This window comes from Schistocerca nitens, chromosome 10 (genome assembly GCF_023898315.1).
Source record: "Schistocerca nitens isolate TAMUIC-IGC-003100 chromosome 10, iqSchNite1.1, whole genome shotgun sequence".
NCBI lineage: Eukaryota > Metazoa > Arthropoda > Insecta > Orthoptera > Acrididae > Schistocerca > Schistocerca nitens.
In genome coordinates this window covers 91,828,375-91,851,489 of record NC_064623.1, presented here as the reverse complement: position 1 = coordinate 91,851,489, position 23,115 = coordinate 91,828,375, and the positions used below count along the sequence as shown (strand labels likewise).

General features: G+C 37.3%; 1 protein-coding gene across 1 annotated transcript in view; it reads left to right on the top strand.

The window, feature by feature from the left end:
- Positions 1 to 23,115, top strand: part of LOC126210136 (peroxidase-like) — a 194,046-nt gene that overhangs the window by 143,296 nt on the left and 27,635 nt on the right. Inside the window, exons 8-10 of the mRNA XM_049939285.1 lie at positions 3,041 to 3,238; positions 7,225 to 7,372; positions 15,711 to 15,867. Of these exons, the coding sequence (XP_049795242.1) occupies positions 3,041 to 3,238; positions 7,225 to 7,372; positions 15,711 to 15,867 (503 nt within the window). The remainder of the gene's footprint in view (positions 1 to 3,040; positions 3,239 to 7,224; positions 7,373 to 15,710; positions 15,868 to 23,115) is intronic.

Sequence of the window (23,115 nt, the reverse complement as noted above, 5' to 3'; positions counted from 1 at the left end):
TATTTCTGTCTGTGGGAAGCAATGTTTTGCTATGACTGTGAGGAGGTACCCATAAAAAGGAGAATTATTTTGAAAATTTATATATTTTCAAAACAATTTTATCCCATTCAAAATACTCTGCATTACAACTAATACATTTGTCCCACTGGTGCTTCCACAGTTCAAAACTTTTTTTTTTTGTCATCTTTGGAAATGGCTGACAGCACCTCCCTCATCTTTTTCTTGAATTTTTCAGTGTTATCAAATCAGTTCTTTTCATGCCCATTTCCTTGTGTGAAAATAAGGAAAAGGTGTTTGGAGCCAGGTCAGGCGAGTAAGATGTGTGGGGCACTATAACCATGCCATTTTTAGCCAAAAACTATCTAACAGAGATGACTGTGTGTGCAGGTGCATTGTCATGGTGGAAGAATCAGTCTTCTCTCTGCCATAAATTGAGTCTTTTTTTATGAACACTGTTGCATAATCTTTTTAAAACTTCCAAATAAAAGGTTGGCTGTCAGTCTGACCTGCAGGAACAAACTCTGAATGAACTGTGTGCCCTTGGCATAAAAAAGCAAATCAGCATGGCTTTGATGTTTGATCTGACTTGACGACATATTTTTGGATGGGGTGATGATGACATCTTGTATTGGCTTGTCTGTTGCTTTGTTTCTGGGTCATAGCCATAGTACCGTGATTCATCACCAGTGACAGAAAATCTGGATCAGTTTCAAACTGTTATTTCAAAGCACTTGTTTCAACCCAATGTTCCTTTTGACTGTCAGTCATTACCTGAGAAACAAACTTGGCAGCAACCCTTTTTGTTCCAAAATTTTCCATTAAAATTCACTGAACTGAGCTCCAAGAGAACTCACTAATCTCTGAAAGTTCATCAATTGTCTGTCGACGTCTGTGAGCACAAGCTCTCAAATTTTTTCAATTTTTTTCATTGATTCTGGCAGTTTATGGACATCCAGTATAAGGTTTGTTATCAATCAACATGTCCCCATTTTTAAATTGAGCAAACTACACGGTGACACAGAGTAATGGGAATGTTTGAAATGAGTAGTGGCAGCAATGGAGAGGTGGCAGCACTATGGGTTCATGACAGTCAGCGAGTAAACAGTCTGCCATTTCAGTAATCATGGATTAGTGGAATGGACAATAGCATGCATTAGCCATAAAAATGTTTTATAAAAACAATGATACTTTGGTAGCAGCACAGAGGGAGTTTTGATTTTTTTATAATTTAGGATATCATGATGTCATTCCATCAAAATGCATGATAAAATGTTGGATTGATAACTTTGAAGAGACTGGATCTGCCCTCAAGAATAAACAAACATGACAGCCAAGAAGTGTACATTCTCTAGTGAACATTGATGTTGTACACGAGTCTGTCTTACGGAGCCCATGGTGTTCAATTTGTAAACTAGTGGCAGTGGTTGGATTGTCCCAGGAGAGTGTTCGCAGAATTCTTCATCTTGATTTAATATTTCAGCCATACAAACTACAGATGGTGCAACAATTAAAGGACATCAATTACTGGTTACGATTAGGATTCTGTCAACAAATGATAACAAAAATAAACAAAGACAATGTATTTTTAAACAAGTTGTGGATGTCAGATGATGCACATTTTCATCTCACAGGTTATATGAATAAACAGAACTACCATTACTGGGCAAACACAAATCCTAATGACGTTCATAAGCGCCCTTTACATGCTAGTAAAATGACAGTATGGTGTGGTGTTTCATCACATGGGATTATCGGACCGTACTTTTTTGCAAATGAACAGGGAAACACATTAACTGTCAATGCCAATCATTATGTGGAGATGTTATGAACTTTCATTACACCTGCATTGAACAACTTTCCAAATGTCCAAGAAGCCTGGTTTCAACAAGACGGAGCGACATCACATACTGCACGGCAGTCAATGGCATATGTGTGAGAATTGTTTGGCAACCGTGTGATCTCACAATTCAATAACATCCCCTGGCACCCTAGATCGCCAGATTTATCTGTTTGTGATTTTTTCTTGCAAATGAACAGGGAAATTGAATTGAAACAGAGAATTCGGGATGCAATTCCCAGTATCAAAGCTGAGATATTGCAGCAGTCAATGAGGAATCTCAACAGCAGATTTCATGAATGTATTTGTACAGAAGGATACCATCTAAAGGACATAATTTTCTTAAAAAATAATAAATGCCATCAATTTTTCATTAATGGCAAAGTTGTAAGGTTTCAATTACTATGAATGCAATTTCTTTTCTTCATCACTTCTAGTTTTGTTGGACTGTGGAAATGTTTCCATTTTTCTGTGTCACCCTGTACTTGTACACTTGAGTTTTCCCCATAGCATCATCTTGGTAAGCTGTTATCAACATTAAAATAGTTTCAGCAGCATTTTTACTGAGTAGAAAACATAATTTCACAGCTGCATATTGTTCACTTAAACCTGCCATCACAAAAGATGAAACAAGAACAAAACAGTGCTAACAAAAACAGTCACTGCAGATAAAAAGAACAAGCCAGGTTGATAACACAGGTGTCACTGAACTGGCAATGAGCATCACTATACACACCTAGTGGCAGAAATGTGTACTACACAAGCTCCACCCAAAGCAATGTCTTTTTTTTTTTTTTTTTGTTCCCCCCCCCCCCTCCTCATACACAATTTCCTGGTGATAGAGGTGCAAATCAAGGACAAGAAATTAAAAAATATCATTGTATTAAAAACTGAAGTTTAGCACATGTATTCTGTACTTTTTATGTTGCTGCTATGAACATATAAATTTTTGAATTAAATGTGAGTTGGTTTCATGCCTACATTTGGCCTAGTGTACCAAATATGACTCTCAGAATGTGCAATTACCTTATGTGGATACTTCAGTCTTGTACCATAGAGTGAAGCTCACTGGAATAAATTTAATATGGACACAGAAAAATTTTACGAAAAACTGGAACAAGCCAACCTTGTTATGTAGTTTAAAATTGTTTTTAGCTTTCCAGTGTCACAGTTAAAATGTGGCATGAAATGTTATGTATTCAGGTGATGCCCGTGTGAACCAGAACACCCAGCTGACGATACTGCAAAATTTGTATTTACGAGAACACAACAGGGTGGCTAACAAGTTATCTTCCATGAACCCACACTGGGACGATGAGAAGACGTACCAAGAGGCTCGCAGGATCGTTATTGCAGAACACCAACACATAACCTATACGGAATTTGTCTCACAGATTGTGGGTAAGTACTCTCAAAAAGTTGTTATAAGAATTTATTTATTGTTCTTTCAGGTTTGAAACTGAGACTTCTGAGCCTCTATTCATTTGTGGATTGAGATACCTAAATTCCATCATGAAGGAGGGCCGACCGGGATGTAAAAAGAGTCAAGTTACACATTAACAGTCAGAAGCAGCCACTGCAAACTACTTCTGTGAAGTGTACTGGTGACTAATTACAACTAGTGCCAATCTACTCATACTGATTGTGCCTTATAGACAGGGTGTTTGTTTTGACTTGAGACAACTAATATATCTTGAATATATACACTGTATGGAAACATGTTCTAGGTGAAATAATTAATATTAATAAATGGGACACCCTGTCTGTGGTACAACTGGCCACCTCCTAACCCCCCCCCCCCCCCCACACCCCCCCCCCCCCCCACTGCATGACTAGGGTCAACTTTGTATTCTCAAATGGGAACCCCCATTTTTATTGCTAATTTAGAATTTGCATCAAAAAATACAGATGGTTTATTCAAGGCATTGTTTTCCATTTTTGGTAGATGGTGTCACTGTAATTGACAAATATCAAGTATGCCTGATGTTGCGCATTTGATTCTAAACTTCTTTTATGATGCAAATGTGTTCTAATGGTTGATATTTATGTTTGAAATTTACTTTAGTGTTGCAGATTTGGTTGTACAGTACAGTATGGTTAGCTATTTCAGCATCTTATTAGAAACTATGTTTAGTGTTATCTAGGAACAATCATTGATGTAATAGTTTTCTGTTCCCATCAAGATGCTTGATTTTGGTGATTCACTTGCCTCTCCCACTGGGGCTCTTGATTTCGGTGAGTGCCCTGGTATCTCACCACTGGGATGCTGGGTTTTGATGAGCCCCAATGCCTCTCACCATCTCACTATTGGAGTTTTTGATTTTGGTGAGTTCATGGCAAGTGTGCCTGTCACTATCACTACATGGACATTTTGTCTCATTACAGTAGTTGACGTTTGTATTTCATCAATAGCCATATAGCAGCCAGTGTGAGAGTTATGGTAGCAGGATGGAAACACACACTGAAATGTCACCCTGATGGTGGGGTTTGAGCATGGGCTCTGAAATCAAGCATTCCAGTGGTTTGGGGACTCACCACAATCAATGCCCTAGACAACAGAAGACTGCATTACCATACAAGTAGCTTGTTTGCCAGAAATGGCAGTTTCTAGCCATATTATTTGTACTATACTATAACATTTACGACATCCAAGTCATGTTTGAAGATTAGCATCAAGCATTAGAGCTCAACAGTTTACATTTACATCATTTGTAAATGAAATGCAGAATCAAATGTGTTGATTCTTAATTGCAAAAAGAGGCACACTTTTCTCAATTATTATGAATAGGAAACAATAGTTTGAATAAACTGTATGCATTTTTGTCATAAAATGTGAATATGCAATAAAAATGGGCAGTTCCCATTTGAAAATACAAACTTGACCCTGTCCACACAGGAGGGCTGGTTAGGAGGTGACCAGCTGTAGCACAGACAGATGTCCCTTTTAATACTATGAACTTTTCACCTAGAACATTTCTTTCATAGAGGGCATCATATTCAAGATATTTAGTTGGCTTGAGTTAAAATAAATACTCTGCATATAAAAATTATGATAGATTGCTCCTTGCCAAATAGAACAGGCATTGAGCAGTGAACAGGCACATTCAAAAATACTCACTTGACAGCTCCTCCCCCCTTATATGCACGACTGAGCCACACGTAGCCACTGTCGACTTCAGCTGCAGAGGCCAAATTGAGACTGTGGTGAGCAGTGATATTGCTTTGGGTGGGTACTGGGGATACAGAAGGTGCACTTGTACTGCACTGCTTGTGGTGTGTGCAGGTAGAGAGTAGAGACAAGATGGTGGGCTGATAGGTGCAACTGTAAGGGAGGGCAGGGGGAGGGGGGGGGGGGGAGCAGAGAAGGAGAAAGGGCTGTGCAGCTTTGCTGGGAGGGGCAAGAGGGGTGGGGATATGTGTGTGTGAGGCTGGAGTGGGAGCATGGAAGGACAGGTGAGGACAGAGTGTGTATGGGAATGAAAGATATGTTGCAGGGAGGCTCCCCAACTGTGCAGTTCAGAAAAGCTAATATTGGTATGAAACAGTCCAGTTGGCATTGGCTGTGAGACAGTCTCTGGAGTCAAGCATACACTGTTGCACAGTATGCTTGCTAACTGCCTCTAGCTTGGGTGTGACCATTCATGACAACAGAGAGCTCGTTATTGCAACACTTGCAGTGGTTGTAGTTATTTTTTGGTGCCTATGGCAGGACTGGAGTAGGTGGCAATGAGAAGACATACAGGAAAGGTCTCACATTGAGGTCTGTGAGCTGTGGGGCAAGGGGTTAGCAGCAGAGATGGAACAGGGACAGACAAGGATATTGTGTAGCTTGTGTGGGTGGCAAAAAACCACAGCGGAGAGGTAGGGAGAACAGTGAGGAGGGTACCTTTTACAGCACACCACGCCACTGTTCCAAGTATATGTGTACCCACTTAAAACTTTATGGGGGTGTCCAGTAAGTAATGCAACACTTTTCATTTTCTTCTTTTATTCTTTTTTTGTTTTGGGAGGGGGGGGGGGTTATTCAGGGTTCTGAGGCACCATATTATTCCTCACTCTTTTGGCTACAAAACCATATTCTTTAACACAATCTCTGTTCAATGTGATGACCGTATGCCACCTTACTGGGAGGACCACTCTGTCCATATGGTAGCACTCTACCAGTCGACATCAGACCGGACAAATTGCTGCGTCCATAAGCTCCCCATTATCCATGTTCTGCTTCCCATGGAGTGCATCCTTCATTGGGCCAAACAGATGGAAGTCAGAATATTCTAGATCTGAGTTGTGGGGTGGATGAGGAAGACCAGCCCAATGAAGTTTTGTGAGCTCTCCTAGTGTGCAGAACTGGGTGAGGCCTTGCATTGTAATGTAGAAGGAAAAGTTTGTTTGCATTTTTATGGCAATGAACACACTGAGTTCATTTCTTCAATTTTCTGAGGGTAGCACAGTACACTTCTTAGTTGACTGTTGCACCATAAGAGAGGACATCAAACAGAATAACCCCTTCAGAGTCACAGAAGACCATCATCATGATTTTACCAGTTGAGGATGCAGCTTGAACTTTTTCTTCAGTGGAGAGGTGGTGTGGCACCACTCCATGAATTGCTGTTTTGTTCCCAGTTTGAAGTGAGGAACCCTTGTTTCATCACCTGTGATGATGCTGACAAAAAATTTTCATCATCCCCATAATGCACAAGCAGTTTTGCAGAGATGGTCCTTCATTGTTGTTTACGGTCTTTGTTAGGTGATGAGTAACCCAGTGGGCATACTCCTGTGAGTATCCCAACTGGTGGACCAGTGTGTTAGCACTACCAAGAGAGATTTCCAGTTGAGCAGTGTGGTGTTTGATCCATGAATTACCTCAGATGAGAGTATCTGCATGTTCCAACACTGCGTGAGCCACAGCTGTGTGCAGTCAACCAGCACATGAGAGGTCAGACAGGTTTGTGCGGCCCTGTTGCGATGGTCACAGACGCCTCGGCCAGTGACTCACCATGCTTTTGTTCACTGCCTGGTCTCTGTAGACACTGTGCAAGCACCTATGAATATCTATGATGCTCTAATTGTCTGCCAAAAGAAACTCAATTACAGCTCTCTGTTTGGGATGCACCTCCATTACAGACACTATTCAGAAGGCTATGTATAGTGCCACCACCTATCAGAACTTCATGAAATTATAAGGCCTGAAGCGGAAATGTTACATAGTGTAAACTCTGCACTTTTCAACTGAAATTGGTTGAGAAAAAAAAAATGTGTTGTATTACTCACTGAATGACCCTCACAATATACTGCACATTATTTGCTCATTTAAGAAACATATAGGCTTAACACCTTTTCCAATTTTAGATGATGATTCTGCAGCACCATTTATCTTTTGTTTGCAGTTACTGAATTGTTAGACAAGTTCCCTATAGAGTCAAACCAAACAGGATATAGCAACTGTTATAAGGAGGACTTGAGACCAGCTACACTTGCCGAGTTCACAGAGGCAGTTTTCAGGATGTTTCATGGGACAGCTCAGGGTGACTTGCTGTAAGTAACAGTTGACTTCGTGCAAGAGAGATTCTAAATTTAACTCATTTCATCTAAATCATGTGGCACAAATTTTATCAGTTCTCCAAAACTGTGTTCTGAAAAACCTGACAGTTTCCCTTGACACCATAAGAGATCTGTAAAAAGTGTAGCAAGAAAATTTGTCACATGATATTGTACTAGAAACTGGGCTTCCATGTATTTGTAAACTGAATATGTAGGCTCCTGTATCTAGTGTCAGTTGAATTAAAAACTTTCTGAGTGTACTTCTGCATTGTCATATAAATGCTTAAAATACTAGAATACTAAAATAACTTAACACACAACAGAGCACAAAATAGGAAAATATCAGGCAATATTCAGAACAGGTGTTTCATATCCAGACCAAATCTTGAACCTAAAGCTAACCATAAGAAATCAGAGAGTTTGTACGAAAAATTTATTCTGTAAATCTGTTGGTTTCAAAAACGTCTATGACTCAGTTGAACAAGAAGCACTGTTCCAAATATTAAAGAAACAAGGTCTAGAACAGACACTGACAGATACAAAGGTAAAGTTAAATTTAAGGGGCAATTCTCAGATCCTTTTGAAGTTAACACAGGAGTAAGACAAGGAGACTGATATTCTTCATTACTGTCCAACTGTCTTCTTGACAAAGTGATACAAGAATGGTGCAAACAGAAAACAGTCCTCAGAATTGACTAACAAATCACTTTAGGCAGAAGTAGGCTATCTACAGACTGCCCAGCTTTTTCAAATGATCTATCAATACTAATTCAAGACATTTCATTGGCCTAAAATGAGAATGAACTCTTGAAAGTACTGTAGAAAAAATCTGTTTGCAAACATCTTTCGAAGAGACGGAGTACATGACCTGCAACAAACAAGCACCAAAATTCATGGAGATGAAATATGGCAAAATGTAATGAGTTCTACAGTTTAAATTTCTTTGTGAAACCACCCAGGAAAACTGAATCAAAACAAAATCAAATGAAATTACATTCCAAATGATGTAAATTGCATACTGACCTAAAAAATAAATAAATAAATAAATAAATAAATAAATAATAAAAAACTAGAAACGTCTCTCCAAGCATATAAAACTAAGACATTACAATATGGTAATGCCTCTATGTATCAGTAAAACTAATTTTGAACATGAAAACTGATAACGAAAAAATTGAGAAATATGCATGATAAGTCATAAGAAAAATTCTAGACCCAAAGCTTATAGATAAACAACACCAACTCAGAAGCAATCAGGAACTCAAACAAAACGCAAACATCCATAGCGATGTTACAAAATGCAGGTTAAGATTCTATGGACACATTAAATAAATGAACGCAGACAGACTTACAATAGTTGATTCTTCTTTCTCTCTCTTCTTCTTCTTCTTCTTCTCTTTTTTTTATACAACAAGAGCAAAGCCATCTTGCACATGATCAAAAGTGATCTGAAACTGGCAGAAATTACTCCACAAGATGCTCAAACTCAAAATCTCCTGGTCCAAAGTTCACAAATGGGAAGTTGATCTAGGGGAAAAACCAAAGAGGAAGACTGAAACAATAAGATCTGAAGAGAGAAAGGAAGCCAATGGAAGAGAATGACAGAAAAATGGGCACAGAGGAAGGCAAATACCTAACTGTAAGCGCTTTGTGTGGCCCTAATGGGCTTATTCACAAATAATTATAATTGTAGTAGTAGTAGCAGTAGTAGTAGTAATAGTAAGATTCAGAAAGTATATACATTGTGATCATTAACAGTATAATTTGTAGTTCGTGGCATAGGATGCTTGAGTTGTATTTATTTATTATTTCTGTATATCATACTTTTTTTACAGTAAAGGACAGCATAATATAAGACAAGTCAATTAAAAATTATGGTAAGATGGTGGTGGTGTACATACTTTGCATAGCAGAGTACATATAGGAGATATAAACAAAAACATAAAGCTACAAGATACATTAGTTTAAATTATTTTACTAAGTAGAAATACACAGAAATGAATAACAAATGAAAATTTACATTGATAAGAAATATTGCACATGTTTTTCATAGTTATAATTATTAAGAACATTCCATACAGATGGGTCCCTACTGGAGATTACATTTGTATTGTCAAATTCTGTTCATGTAGTGAACACAAACATAAAAATTATGTGCTGTACATTATAGTTAAAACAGAATCCAGCTTATTACAAGTAATTAAAGAATGTACAGAACAGAACTACCAACTCAGTAATAATTCCTTTAATTTAATTCTCTCTTTTTATTTTTTTTTTATTTTGTTGTTTAATGGGAGGTGATTGTATATTTTATGCCCTTACCTCTTTACCATATTATTTTGTGATGTGAGCTATAATTTGTAACTAGGTTTTATTTCTGGTATCATGTGTGTGGTGGTCTACATGTCTGTGGAGGGATTTCAAGCACAATACTGTAAAATAAGCCAATTCCATTACATAGAAACATGGCAGTCATTAGTGCAACGCCTTTTTTTGAATCCTTCAGTATCCAGAACTTCTGCAGAGTAGTGTGAGCACATTCACCATTCTTGTAATACAGCTTTACAAGCAGAGCATGATCCTGCATTGAGACAGTCATGGTGAACATCACAGGTGTGAAAGGAGGAAAAGCCGTGTACCCAGCGTGTTTACACCAACATCAATTAGTCATGCACGTGACAGGTGTTTCCATTTATGTCTTCTGACACATATAGCACCATCTATTGATCAATTTTCACACTATTCTTTTTCTCCTGCGACACGTTTTTCCCCTTCTCCGATAACATTCTGTTGCAATTTGACATCATTCTGACCAGTGGTGTTATTCATACAGCATTTTGAAAGTTTAACTTTAATTATAGTCACCATGTACTTTGGGCAATTATGAAATAAGAAGCAGGATATCATATCAAGCCCTGCAGAATAAATCTTTTTAATGTCTTTCCTTATAATGCCTTCAAATTCACATGTTGTAGTAGCATATTGGAAAAAGGAGTTAAGAGGGGTATTGTTTTTGGGAAGAAAGTGTACAGTCTTTGGAAAGTTCGTCAGGAGATTCATGGAAATTTCTGAAAAATATCTATTAAATTTATTAGTCATTTTGTATGCATGTTGTGTCTTGGAAGTTTTGTGTGATCAAAGTAATCCACACTTTTTGTTGCTGATACAAAATAAATTGTGCTCCAGATATAAAATGAAATATTGCAAAGCCAGAAATGCATGAAAGTATTGAAAATCATGTAACTCTTAGTGTGTTGCGGTAAGACCATTACATCTTTAAAAGTGCAGAGAAATCTTTGCTTTTTAAGGATTTTCTGTTGTAGTAATTATTACTAAGCTCTCAGCCTTTTAATTTGATGCTACTGCAGGACTTAGGACCTCAGCAGTTGACCCTTTTTTTATTTCTAAAAAAAAGTGAAGTCATGTTGTATGGCGGATCCATCTGTGAATGTTCTAGTCACAAACCTGTTGAATCATAAGTGGTGCACTAAACTGATGCACAAACTAGGCAATAAAAAATAAACTTCCAATACACCAGTGATACTGTACTACTAAGTGTTCCTCAGGGCCCAGTGCTTTGTCTTTCTCTTTCTTATACAAGATGTCCCAGGAGTAATGGTCAATATTCAGGGATATGACAGGAATGTTCATTTGAAGCAAAAATGTGCAATATATGTCGGCTTTAAAATGCATACCTTAAAAGCTATCAGCATGGCTGCTGTAGGAGTCTCCTGCCTAACACTGGAGGACATTGCCCACTTATCTACTATGCAACAAAGAAGTACCAGGTATTTTAAATTAACACTTTAGTGTACAATGGCTGAAAGTGGAAGAAAAACTCCAGGGAGTGCCATAAGGTGCACTACTGTGGAAAACAAGCTCTTAAGGTATGCATTTCATAGCTCATGTTTACTAGACAATTCTTTTCCTTTTTTTGCTCTGTACTACGCTCTATCAAAATATGTAAAACAAAGAACTTACAGCAGAAGAGACTTGTTAGTAGTGGCTTACATCTCCTTAGCCAATTCACAAAGATAATTCTCAGCCAAACATTAAAAACACTATAGGCTACTGTGGAATAAGTTACTGCTTTTTTAATTATGGCATCAAACTATGGGGTTGTGCAGTTGATTTTCACTTGAACAGGATGTTGCTGTTACAGAAAAGTGCAATAAGACTTATCCAAGGGATAGGTCATAGATATTCATACTCTGAAGTGTTTATGCATCACAAATACCTGACAATATATTCCTTATCTACATTTACATCTATATTCTGCAAACCACCTATAGGCACATGGCAGAGGGTACATCCCATTGTACTAGTTATTAGGGTTTCTTCCTGTTACATTCATGTATGGAAGAATGACTTTTTGAATGCCTCTGTGCATGCAGTAATTATTCTAATCTTATCCTCACAAGCCCTATGTGATCAATATGTAGGGGGTTGTAGTACATTCCTAGAGTAACCATTTAGAGTCAGTTATTGAAACTTTGTTAATAGACTTTCTCTGGATAGTTTACATCTATCTTCAAGAGTATGAAGTTCCTTCAGTGTATCTGTGGCACTCTGCCATGGATTAAACAAACCTATGGCCATTCGTACTGCCCTTCTCTGCATACATTCAATATTCTCTGCTAGTTCTAGCTGGTATGGATCCCACACACTTGAGTAATATTCTAGAACTGGTTGCATGAGTGATTTGTAAGCAATCTCCTTTGTAGAATGATTGCACATTCCAGTATTCTATCAATAAACTGGAATCTACAACCTGCTTTACCCATGACAACCTATGTGATCATTTCATTTCATATCCCTAAAAAGCATTACACACAAGTATTTGGATGAGCTGGCTGATTCAAACAGTTACTCATTGATATTATAGCCATAGGATACTACGTTCCTTTTTTTTTTTTTTTTTTTTTAAGTGCACAATTTTACATTTTCTAATATCAATGAAATTGAGTCAAATAATTTTCAGAAATCATGAAATGCACCATCTACCAGATTATCTTGATCCAAAACATTTAGTATGTCATGTGAGAAAAGTGTGATTTAAGTTTTCCCTTATTCCACCTCAGTTACACTATGTCGGCAATTGCTGCAGAAACACTGTCTCCACATACATGTACACCATAATTACTCTACCATGCAAACATTGGGGTTACACTCATCTGGAATGAGACATTGCCATGGATCCACTGGGGGCCAAACTGCACAATAACCCTGGGTTCGGTGTGGATCAGTGGTGGGGTGAGTGGACTGCTGTAGCCTGTAGTGGGGTTGTATATCACTGAGGGCTACGGCGGGGATGATGCCTCTCCGTCGTTTCTAGGTCCCCAGTTCAATACATACATATATACAAACTAAGTATCGCAGGTGGGCATAAAAATGTCATTGGATCCTTTTATTGACCATCAGACACATATCTTGATGTAATTGAAAGCCTTAGAAGAAGCTTCAGTTTGCTTTTGTGTTAGTTCCGTGATCATACAGTAGCCATCAGAGAAGTCTTTATCATCCAATAATCATTTTAATCAACTGGGAAAATTAGTTTTGTTAATGTTGGACATGACAAGATATCCTGTGAAACATTACTAAGTACCATCTATGAAAACAACCTAGAGCAGATGGCTTGGAACCCCATTCATGATGGAAATATGTTAAACCCAATGACAACAAATAGACCTGCTCTCTTTGAGGATGTGAACAATGAACATTGAAGCAGGTATCAGTGACCATGAGGCGCTTGTAGCAACAATGAAACAAAAGATATATATATATTCAGTAAGCCAGATAAACTACAATAGTGTCATATCTCAATGAGGAACTTTAAGCTTTTAGCACAGGAGACAACCATGTAAAGGTACTATGGCACAAGTTTACAAGAACAGTTTGCCCTGCATTGGATCAATATCAACTTGGTAGAACAGTTCATAATGGGAGAGACACTCTATGTAAAAAAACTTCTAAAGAAACACAGATTAATGCATAATAGGTGTAAAACAAATCATAGGGCTAAAAACATTTGACTCTCCGCCCCCGGTAGCTGATGGTCAGCGCGACAGACTGTCAATCCTAAGGGCCCGGGTTCGATTCCCGGCTGGGTCGGAGATTTTCTCCCCTCAGGGACTGGGTGTTGTGCTGTCCTAATCATCATCATTTCATCGCCACCGATGCGCAAGTCGCCGAAGTGGCGTCAAATCGAAAGACTTGCACCAGGTGAGAGGTCTACCCAACAGGAGGCCCTCATCACATGCCATTTAATTTTTACTGTCAAGAGAGGACTGCCAGATGCCTTCAGTGATAAATGTAGCAGAATACTGTCAAATGATCTTTTACAAAACCTAAAGAAATTCTGGGTGTACATAAAGGCTGTTAGTGGCACCAAAGTTAGTGTCCATTCGCTCTCAGATAAAATAGGAACTTAAAATGAGCAAAGCAAAAGCTGAAATGTTTAATTCCATTTTAAAATGTTCCTTCATAAAGGAAAACCCAGGAGAATTGACCAGGTTGAATCCTCGTACCACTGAGAATCTCCAGAGATTCTGTACCGATTTTTCAGCAGAGTTATCCCCTCTGTTAACTGTAATATATCATAGATCCCTCAAACAAAAAACCATGCCCAATTGTTGGAAGGGAGCACAGACCACACTTGTGTCCAAGAAGGGTAGTAGAAGTGACCCACTAAACTACCATTCAATATCCTTGGCATTAATTTGTTGCAAAATTTTAGAACATATTCAGAGCACAAATCTAATGAGGTATCTTAGGCAGAATGACCTCCTCCATTCCAACTAGCAGAGATTCAGAAAACATCAGTCATTGAAACTCAGTTCACACTAATTTTCACATATGACATACTGTATACTTTGGATCAAGGTAGTCAGGTAGATGCAGTATTTTTCAATTTCCGAAAAACATTTAACTCAGTGCCACATCTGCTCTTATTATCAAAAGTATAATCTATCACATAGGATTATTGAGTGAAATTTGTAACTGGCTTAAGATTTTTTTTGTAGAAAGCATGAAGGAAGTTATGTTGGGTGGAGAGTCATTGACAGATGCAGAAGTAGCTTCAGGTATGCTCCAAGGAAGTATGTTGTGGCCCTTGCTGTTTTGGTAACCTCAAATTTTTCACAGATGATGAAGTTATCTGTAATGAAGTACTGTCTGAAAGAAGCTGCGTAAATATTTAGTCAGATCTCGATAAGATTTCAAAGTGGTGAAAATATTGATAGCCCACTTTAAATGCAGAGAAATGTAAAATTGTGCACTTAAAAAACTTAAAAAAATTCTGTCCTATGACTATAATGTCAATGAGTCACAGTAGGAAATGGCCAACCTATAAAAATACCTGAGTGTACTTTGTGCAGATATAAAATGGAACAATCATGTAGGGTTAGTTTTCTGTGAAGCAGTTGACAGACTTCACTTTATTGATAGAAAACTGGGGAAATACAATCAGTCTACAAAGGAGATGGCTTACAGATCACTTTTGTGACCCATGCCAGAATATTGTTCAAGTGTGTGGGATCTGTACAAAATAGGGCTAGCAAGACATGTTGAATCTATATAGAGAAGAGCTGCACAAATGATCACAGACTTGTTTGAACTGTGGGAGAGTTGTGCAGAGATACTGAAGAAACCGACCTGGCAGGTTCTTGAACATGGACATAAAGTGTCCCCAGAAAGCTTAATTACAAAATTTCAAGAACCACTTTTAAAAGATGAGTCTGGGAATATATTACAATCCCCTGTGTATCACTCCTGTAGGGACCATGAGGACAGTATTAGATTAATTACAGCAAGCACAGTGATATTTAAACAATCATTCTTCCCACATGCCATGCAAGAATGGAATGGGAAAAACCCTAATATCTGGTAGCACAAGGTGTACTCTCTGCAACGAACATCACAGTAGTTTGCAGAGAAGAAATATAGATGAAGCTGTGGTTGTGTGGGGAATGATTTTAACACTACATTAAAATTGTTTCTGACAGGTAAATTTTTACACTTATTCAACAACTCTTAAGGCACTGACTGTGACATGAACCCATAGCATATCAATCTTAAAGTAATAAATATACAAAACAGATATAAGATGTAACATCTGTGATATGTAACATATTTTGTAAGTGGAATTATTGTCAACTGTTATTTCTGACATTTGCAAAAGCCATTAGTGTATGGATACATGACAGAAAAAATACTAAATAAATAATATATAAATGTCCTGCAAGGCAAAACTGTCCTTTTCTCCAAGGACCTGTTCATGTATATATTCATTTTTCTTATTAATTAGCTAAACTATTCAAATCACATCTTGCAGCATGTACAAAGATGTAGGATGTCCAGTTGGTAAAATAAAAATAAATAGATGGTTCAATAAACCAGAAATCATCCTCAAAGGTAACAATTTTGATCAACTGACCTTGGGTCTCTCACAGCAAGCTTCCACGAAGTACGACAGTTACACAGTCTATGAGGTAAGACAGCTATGTATAAACTGTTGTGGTACTTAATCCAATTGATTTATATGCAAATTTGAGATAACAAATTTAGTAACTATTATAGCAATTATATATAGTTTGCTTAAGAAAGTTAACTGCCACATAATCATTTTTTGCATGTCATACTTCTCTTTTGGTTTTTGTTTCTCAAGTCTGAATGTTCCTGGTGACATCATGTTACTTTCACAACTGGATAACAAGTTAAAGGGAAGTCAACACTTGTTTAAACTAATCATGAAGCTTACAAAGGATGTCTCTTGGCTTGAACAGGAATTTGTATTGAACATTGGTACACAGACCCATCTCACACTTCTTACCAAACCGGCAACAGCATGTGATGTGATTTTGTTGCTCTTGGTCCCTTGGTTTGTATACAGCAGTGCTTACAGTCTTGGAGGAGGGGAGGGGGGGGGGGGGGAAGGGTTAAACATCTGTCAGCCAATTACATCAGCAAGTAACTGATGTGTTTAGTAGATGTGTGTCAGTATTTTCATAAATCTATGGTGAAAATGAATGAAACCATTAACGTTTTGAATGTTTTAAATAGTGTGGCATCCAAGTTAAGAAGGTGTTATCCAATGGAAGACAGTGTAGGACAGGATATGACACTTTCACAATGTTTTACTGTGTATGATTATTCAGAAACATGAATATTCATTTGACTCAGAGACATGAATATTCATTTGACTGCTCAACTGAAATAACAGTGAATAGGATGGTGGATGAGAAAAATGACTTTATCAGTGATAACAGAATTAATAGTGTTCAAGATCGTAATGTTAGTGGTAGTGGTGGAAACAGTACTCCTCAACAAAAAGCTAACAGTTCTGGTGACTACAAACCTTCACCAGAAAAGAAATCCAACACTGTTAGGATTTTAATAAAACTTTCAGAAGAATGTTTTGACAGCATTTACTATGATTAGCATACACCTCTACTAAAGTTGCGACCTATAGCTTGTTATTGAAGAGGCTTCCATCTATAAAAATGCACATTGCACAGTGAATTAATATTTGATTTTGTGGAGAAAGAAAGATGTAATGAATATCCATTTCAAGGAAAGAAGGCAGTCAAAGAATTGGAGATAAAACAACACATTCTATTTTGAGTTCACAAAGCAAGAAATGAAAGAAAACGTGCCCATTAGTGTCACATCATACTTTGGGCAATGCAAAAAGCAAGATAAATTATGCACACAAAGTGTAAACATTCTGCAGCTTTCATACAATGTCACAAGAAGAATGTGCTGTGGACTACTTTCGTGAAAGACAGAGATGTAAAGGAAGCAAAAGACATTCACCAGTCTGGGCCCCATTTGCCAGACAAGTAAACCAGTACACTGTGAGTTTCCAAATATGTGACACTGCCTTTTGAACAAAGTGGATTTTTTTACGAATTAACTTCTGATGTGAAGCTACCTAAAAAAGGAGGAAAAATCAACAGTCACTCTGGTCCAGTCTGCACACAGTACAACTCATAGTCATACAGTAGATGCTGGAGATTCAATGAATGAACACCTAAAATAAAAACTGTATATTTTTCTCCAGGAAAAAATTTTGACCTGAAATTAAAACTTCTATTGAAGACAATCTTCCACCAGACAGACATTCAGAGGCTAACACAAGTGGCAAAATGTTGAAAAACATTTAAAATCATTTTTTGTGAATGCTGTTTATTACAATGTCACACATACCCAGAAGTGTACACTACTTTAGATTCATGGATTGCTCACAAGAACATAACAATAGAAAGTTGTTCATTTGCAGGTAAAGACATTGAAAGCCAATCTGCAAAAAACACCAAACTACCTACAAATTTCTCCCAAAAATGTAAAACATATGAAAGATAGATAACATACTATATAAGGACTATTAGACACTAAGTCATGAGACAGAATTTGCATAATGACAATGCATTCTATTATTCATGAACAGCTGTCTGCTCCAGTGTATCAGCTTATGCTTCAATATTCCTGACAAGCAGCTGGATACAATACTCCTCCAGGTGAAACTGCATTCAAGAAAGTGGTTCAAGTGCCATTCAATTTTGCAGCTCTAGGATATGATTCTGAGGATTGTCCAGATATTGCTTTTGCCAAATGTGTCTATAGTACTTCTGCTTATTGTATCATGCATTTAGTTGAGGAACTACATGCACATCTTTAAGTCCAATGGTGGGAAGCTGAATGCTCTCACCATCCTATATTCAGTGGTACATAAGGCTTCTAAATATAACTGGAACACCAAAGTCCTGTTCAAGTCAATAGACTTCCAAACTTCCCTTGTTAGTTTAACATGTTTTGATCATGATGTTGACCCCAAGTTTTCCTATCATTCAAAGTGATTTTACATGCCCTTTCCACTTTGATTGATAATCAACGTGCATTCAAAATAACTGTGTGCTTTTCACACACTGTACAGATTCATTATTTATTTTGAGGTTATTACAGTCTTTTCCTTTTTTTTTCTTTTTTCTTTTTTTTATTAGAAATTCATAGTGCTCATTTTCTTTATATTAAGTGTATCTTTATTCAGAATGAGAATTTTCACTCTGCAGCGGAGTGTGCACTGATATGAAACTTCCTGGCAGATTAAAACTGTGTGCCCGACCGAGACTCGAACTCGGGACCTTTGCCTTTCTTGGGCAAGTGCTCTACCATCTGAGCTACTGAAGCACGACTCACGCCCGGTCCTCACAGCTTTACTTCTGTCAGTATCTCGTCTCCTACCTTCCAAACTTTACAGAAGCTCTCCTGCTCTCCTCATTCTGGAAACATCCCCAAGGCTGTGGCTAAGCCATGTCTCCGCAATATCCTTTCTTTCAGGAGTGCTAGTTCTGCATGGTTCGCAGGAGAGCTTCTGTAAAGTTTGGAAGGTAGGAGACGTGATACTGACAGAACTAAAGCTGTGAGGACTGGGCGTGAGTTGTGCTTCGGTAGCTCAGATGGTAGAGAACTTGCCCGCGAAAGGCAAAGGTCCCGAGTTCAAGTCTCGGTCGGGCAGACAGTTTTAATCTGCCAGGAAGTTTTGTATCTTTATTGTTTGATACCCACTTATATACACAGCAAAGCATTTATCAGCTTTCTCTCTTTGTACTTCTGGTGACTTGTTGGTGACCAGTACCTTAGAGTTGTCTGCAAACAATGTTGTTCAATCATACATGACACTTTGTGGGAATATAATTGTGTGTTTTACCTTGCCAGCCTAGGAGCTTCACATCATTAGTATTTGCACTTTTTATGTGTAGTTTAAGTATGGATCCAGTTCCATATCAGTACATGTTTTATTGTCATGTGAAGTAACTTTAATTAATAACTATGCATACTGTATTTTAACCATCACATTTGTGATACTTCTTAATCATGTATACTAGCTGTAGTGCCCTCTGCTGGCCTCAGTTTCTTTGTATAAATACCAGACACGTTCTGATCATCACCAGCACTTACTAAGTACCTACATGTTTAGTTTGAAGTTGATACTACATCAGAATATTTTATGGTATGTATGGTTGGTATACATGACTGTTAATCATGTAAACGTGTTTTATCTTTCTCATGTAGCACCAGGACTTTAATTAGATTTAGCATCAGTAAACTGAACTTAGTTGGTTGCACACTGTTTTTGTTTGTAACAGATCTGAAGATGGCAGTAGCCAAAACCGGTAATAGTGAAATGTAAAATTTTGTGTGATCAAGATGGACCTGTAAAATAAAATATTGTTGAAGGTCATTTTGTTCTATGCTGGCTGTCATGTTGTGCTATTGTGTGCATCCTTCACACATGTAAAACCATATAAATAGTGAATATGGCTAATAGACATCGCTTGTCAAATGTAGAGATTGAAGAACCCTTGAACAATGGATCAGAACATGATGATCTTTCAGATGACATCAGCGATTTTTCAGAAGACAACCATGACTTACGTGAGCTCGAGAGCAAAACCTGTGCTGCTGATAGAAATGATGGTAGTGGGTATGAAGAAGCTAACACACAAGTTTCTATTAGTCAGATTTATCATTCATTACAGCAGCCTACCCTTCATAATGAATGGTGTCATTTTGATGCACTCCCTGAATTACCTCTGTTTGAAGAAATGAGTGGAATTAAGGTTCCTGTCAATACATTATCAACAGAACTACATGGTTTGTTGCAACTTTTTGATCACAGCATGTTTCTAAAGGTAAAGTCAGAAACAAATATATGTGCTACTTATACTATTTCTGAACTTTGCTGTCGGAATAGAATCAAATCAAAATCTTTATCGATGAAATGGTGAGCATTGAGGATACATGAAGTATATCAATTTTTGGCAATCATTTTGCATATGTGTGTTGTAAAGAAACCTAAACGTAGGGATTATTGGTCTGAAGAACCTGTGCTTGCTTTATCATTTGCTTCCCAGCTAATGTCACGAGACAGATTTTTGCCATGTTCAGGTTGCTGAATGTGAACAATTATGTGCTATGGATACCTCAGCTAATGTCAAGAGACAGATTTTTTTGCCATATTCAGGATGCTGCATGTGAACAATAATTCACTATGAATACCTCAACAAGAACCAGGCCATGACTCTCTGCATAAAATAAGACCTGTCTGGGACTTTTCACAGAAAGATGCAGAAAAGACTTTTATCCATCACGAAATCTGATTGTGGATGAAGCAGTACATCCTTTTAGAGGAAGAATTGGACTCCATGTTTATATCAAAGACAAACCAGAGAAATATCTGATAAAACTGTATGTTGCAAATGATGCTAAACAGGTTATATGTGCAATGTTGAAGTTTATACTGTAGGAAAAGGAAATGATGACAATTCTGTCAAATCCCTGCTGCTGAGTCTGTGTTCCTCTTACTTGGGAAAAGGACATGTGGTATACATGGACAGATTTTATACAAATCCTGCAGTCCTTGAAGAACTATGAGAAAGAAATACATTGGGAGTTGTAACTGTGATGAAGAACAGGCTAGGTTTGCATAGAGACCTAATAAATCAAAAACTAAAGAAAATAGAAATGACATTTCATTGCAAAGGACACCTTTTCTGTTTAAAATGAAAAGACAAACGTGATGCACACATGTTGTCAACAGAGCATAAGAGGACTGCTTCTCATGTCAGTGTAAAATCCAGGAGTGAATATGTTGAGGTAGTAAAACCAGACGTTGTACTAGACTACAACTTGTCTTAAACAGGATTGACAAGGGAGACCAGCTGATGAGTTACTAACCCTTCCAGTGAAAGGCTGTAAAATAGTGGAGAAAGATTTTCTTCATATTTTTATGAGGGCAGTTGTGAATGCCAACATTATTAACAAGATTAAAATATCAAAAAAGTGTGAATTAGCAGATTTTATCTGTAAATTAGCAAAGGAATTGGTGCAAAAAGGAGGAGCAGAACTAAATAAAGAGACACATTCAGCACCTGGAGATGCAAGTGCAAGCAGACTCACAGCACATCATTTTCCTGAGAAACTGCCACCAACAAAAAAGAAAACAAACCTAGCTAGAAGATGCCGGGTCTCCTGGGAACAAGTGAAAGCTGCAGGAAAGGTAGTGAGGAAAGAGGCCAGATACTACTGTAGGCCATGTAACAAAGGCCTTTGTGTTCCTGAGAGTTTTGAAAGATTTCATACCTGTGTGAAGTTCTCCAATTTGTAAAAATAAGAAAAAAACAATTTCACAATAAAACACTTTACCTATAAATTAAGCAATTAGAATTTCCTGCTGATAAGTGATTTTAGATCAATAGCCTACCATTCCCTACAACTTATGAAAATTTTGTCCTCTATGGGGAAAAATAAAAATGCTGAAAAACAGTATCTTTAGAGTAATATCTACATATCCCTGTATAATTTATTTGTGCTAAATGTATACATATGCATATAGAGGAAGGATGGAAGATTAAGCTGATATAATGCCCAAAGAGGTAAGTGGATTAGTAAATTTATTAAAAAATTCTAAACTGTAGCAAATTTCGTCAGGATCTGGGTATTAACTGGATTGCCAACCCATTAGGCTCCAATGTGTTAATAAGACAAATTGGTACTACATCCAATATGGTGAAATTTTATTTATCAGTCTGCAAACTGCTTCATAGACTTCCTCCTTATATGTGAGCAGTAATAACACTGAACACAGTACACATTTATTTAGTGTTCTGACACAAGGGGCTGTTTGAATTTTTCCTGCAGTTTTCTTCCTATACTGCTACATTATCTGATAAATCTTTTAGATTTTTTATCGAGTCATTTTCTCTTTCATTTTTATGTTTGATTGATTCATCTTTCTCTTGCCTGTTTTCTGCTTTACAGTCTTTTACTCATTTGTTATCTTCATTAATGGGGTTTGTATGTTATCCATGCATGCCTTGAGAACAGAAAAAGAAACCTCATCAATGGCTGCTGACTTCTTATTGTTTAATTTCTGCAGTGTACTGCTGACCCCATGCTCTCTTGTGAGAAACATCACCATTGTGCTTGCTGTTTAATTCATTGTGAATGCTGCATGTGTTTTAGGAAGATTTTATGGCAACACCTGCATAATAACAGAGAAATAGTCAGTTATAAAAATTGGCCAGTTCCTCAGGATATTCTATGTCTATGTCAATTTTTTATTTTTAATTTATTATACCTTTGTCTGTCTTTCCCAGTTTGATGTTATATAACATGCCTTATTGCTTTGCTTTTATTTTCTGCATTGTGTATTATTTTCTCATTGAATGACTTTTTTGCAGTAAGCAGTAATATCCCGTATTTCATTTTGTAGCTATGATGGTAATTTAGGGACTGTGGCTTAGTATATTGCTTTAGTAGAGAACTGAAAAAATTTAAGTTGCTGCGAGGACTTTCTAATACCCACAGTTATATATCTATTTTACTTAGCTGTTACTGTTGAAGTGGCTGCTTTTGTAAATGTCCTTTCAAAAATTAATTTAAGCAAAATGCAGAATTTACAGAACTTACCATCTACACTGTTTTCCCTATAAACGTCATCCCAGGTCTGTTTTGCCAATACCCTAGAAAAATTGGACATCTGTGTTTGGAGAAGCCTATCTTTAGTTTCATTATCTGACAGTAATGAACATAGAATCAAGATCTTTTAGAAATATTTTACAATTTTCACTTTTGGTAGCTGTAAAACTGATGCTGAACTTTTTTATACCTTAGTAGAAGCATTTACCATTTGTGCCATGCCAAAACTGTTAAAGGTGTTGATTTTGGAGGCTGCA